Below are 2,700 nucleotides of genomic sequence, written 5' to 3' on the forward strand. Positions count from 1 at the left end.
GCTCACACACTCTCAAAATGACATGTGTGAGCTGTTGCAACTTGTTTCACTCTCATTGGATGCATATTTCTCATTTTCACTATGTGGTTGCATTTTGTCCATTTTTGCAATTTCATTTTACAAGTCAAATTCCAAACCACAAGGCCTAGGCATGAAATGATGATTCCAACAAGTTTCAAATACCATTTGTGAGGTATTGCAAAGATCCCCACTCAAAAATTCCAATTATTTCACAAGTTGGACAATTTTGCCCCTGGTCCATTTAACTGTCCAGTTGAAATTTGACTTTTTGCACTGGCCACTTTTGAGAAAATCCAATTATGCACCATGAAAGTACATGTCAAATGGAGTTTGTGGATATAAAGAACTTTCAATTTGGACAAACCATGTGGAGATTATGGCCTCCTGATTATGGGTCATTTCTGAAATTCACTGAGCCCTAATTTTCCAACCATGCATTGGATTTTCAAGTTCTTGGACTTTTTGGAAAGGTGAGGTCAAGCTCTTCAACTTTCATGTTGGACAAAATTCCATTTGAAGCTTGTAGGATGAAGTTATTTTGAGGGGAAAAAGTTTCCATTTTGGGCAGCTGAAATTACAGGTCACCTGCTATTTTTGGAAACTTTCTGTCTGACCTCCAAATCTTCAACCTTGGTCTTTGATATGTCAAATGAGACTCATATGGACATGAATGAGGCCTTTCAAACCATTTCCCACCTTCCAATCCATAAAATCGGGCACAGTTGACCATAGTTGACTTTCTAGGGTTTCTGGTTGACTGAACAATGACTGGTGATTTCTGAGCATCCAACCTTTGGCCAAACCACTTCAAAATGATCCTTGGACCATATGAGCTTGATAAATCAACCCTAGGGCCTTGTCCCAATGAAAATGGCACTCCCTTGCTTGATTGACTGATTCTCCTGATCAGTCTGACCCAATCCATCAATTGAGCTTGCTCTTGGGCAAATGGACAATGCAATGTTATGCAGTGGACATTGTTAATGCTATGACCTAATATGAAATGAATGTAAACAATGGTAGGGTGCAAATTTGAGGTGCTACAAGTACAATCACATTCATCTGTATGATCAGAAAAAGAAAACACGGAAAAAAGGAGAAGTAAATACCATGATTTTAGAACCTTAGGTTCCATTATACTAAACCGCTGAACAAATTCATCAAAGTTCTTTCGAGTTGGATATCCAACGCAACTTATCCTAATTGCCTCCATTACACCCTGTAAAAGGCATCCACAGAGTTTGAAGTAACTTGAAACAAAAATATTCATGTCATAATAAAGAACAAGGCTAATATGGGGGTTGAACTCACCCCACATCGAAGCTGCTGTAACACATCGTTGTTCTCAAATATCCCCGGCTTAAGAAGATTATTTGGCTTTACACAACGAATGTAGTGTGGCTCAGTCGCACTCAATGTTTCAAGCAAAGATTGCAGTTGTTGCTTCATTCCATAAGCAATAAGAATAACAATGATCAATAGTTATATACAAAAGACTTATAATTTTCAAGCATATGCATGTTTAAAGAAAACCGACCTTAAACTGAGTGGCTATAGAAGAAAACTTTGTTGATTTAGTACTTTCCTCGTGTAAAGGTGGGAAAAGTCCTGAAACAAAGGAGCACTTGGAAGCACAGAGCAGCGCAGCGTGTTCCGGAACAACATAGTCTTTGTTTTTATCAAGGAAAAGATCAGTTTGATACGTGACCTGAAATCAAAGTTCGACATATATACTAAGCTTTTAACTTTTTATTTCATGGTTGATATAACTGCGTAGACCAAAATGTATTTTACTCACATCACCAACATAGTGATTGATGGTGAAGTCAGTTCGTGACAACTTCGGTTTGCTGAATCGCTTATTGTCCTTAAGTGTTTGATATAGCTTTTCAGCAAATGTTTCGTGCGTTGATCTTGGAAACATACTACAAAGAATAAGCAGGACAATATATAAAAGAATGACTATAAAACATAGTTATTGCTCAAAGTATATATATTTGCATGCGCTAACACCACTTTACATTATGTAAAATGACATAAACAAACCATTAACTATAATACAAATATTTGAACTATTGTCATTTAATACATACCAGGCCTCGTCCAGAAGAGCAATAACGCCGCCAGGTTTCTGAAGTTATAAACAAGAATGAGATGACAAACTGATAGAACTTTTCTAAAATGACAAAAATGCAAGGGTGAGTTGCACCTTCTCAATAAGATCGAGAACATCTTGATTATCAACGAACTCTATATAACTCCAATCAATTTCTTCCTTTGTATATTCCTCTTGCTCCATTTTGAAGACATGATGCATAATGAAATAATGAAGTGTTATTTGAGTCTATAGAAATTGTTTACCAGGAGATAGTAGAAAAATAAAACCTGGTTGAAATGTTGCTGTAACTTCTCATTTGTCAAATTGATACAAAATTGCTCGAAGCTGACAAATGAGAACTTTTAAAAGCACTGTTAGAACAATAACTGTGGTTCAAAAGTAAATAGATACGAAAAATGTAAATAGAGAATATATATGTAGAATTGTATAATGGTCTAACTGAAAATTCATCATATAGTTTTTACAAAAGATAAACATTGACTAGAAAATATATATGTAGAATTGTATAATGGTCTAACTGAAAGCTAACAGAAGAATAGTCGACTCTAATTTACTCTATC

At 35.7% G+C, this 2,700-nt stretch overlaps 1 protein-coding gene across 1 annotated transcript; it reads right to left on the reverse strand.

Moving 5' to 3' along the window:
- Window positions 1-1,762: 1,762 nt before the first annotated feature.
- On the reverse strand, window positions 1,763-2,325 carry LOC127115175 (myosin-8). Its single transcript, XM_051046781.1, has 3 exons — window positions 2,231-2,325; window positions 2,115-2,152; window positions 1,763-1,946 (listed from the first exon to the last, which is right to left on the reverse strand). The coding sequence occupies exons 1-3, from the start codon at window positions 2,318-2,320 to the stop codon at window positions 1,763-1,765; spliced, it is 312 nt and encodes a 103-aa protein (XP_050902738.1). The 5' UTR covers window positions 2,321-2,325.
- Window positions 2,326-2,700: the final 375 nt, after the last annotated feature.

Source organism: Lathyrus oleraceus, chromosome 1, assembly GCF_024323335.1.
Source record: "Lathyrus oleraceus cultivar Zhongwan6 chromosome 1, CAAS_Psat_ZW6_1.0, whole genome shotgun sequence".
Taxonomy (NCBI): Eukaryota; Viridiplantae; Streptophyta; class Magnoliopsida; order Fabales; family Fabaceae; genus Lathyrus; species Lathyrus oleraceus.

What these genes read in the sequence shown, in the direction of transcription:
- LOC127115175 (XM_051046781.1), bottom strand. Translation starts at nt 2,320, where the DNA reads ATGGAGCAAGAGGAATATACAAAGGAAGAAATTGATTGGAGTTATATA. An exon ending in TTCTCGATCTTATTGAGAAG is followed by an intron (nt 2,153 to 2,230) that starts GTGCAACTCACC and finishes TTATAACTTCAG; the next exon opens with AAACCTGGCGGCGTTATTGC. An exon ending in GCTCTTCTGGACGAGGCCTG is followed by an intron (nt 1,947 to 2,114) that starts GTATGTATTAAA and finishes TATTCTTTGTAG; the next exon opens with TATGTTTCCAAGATCAACGC.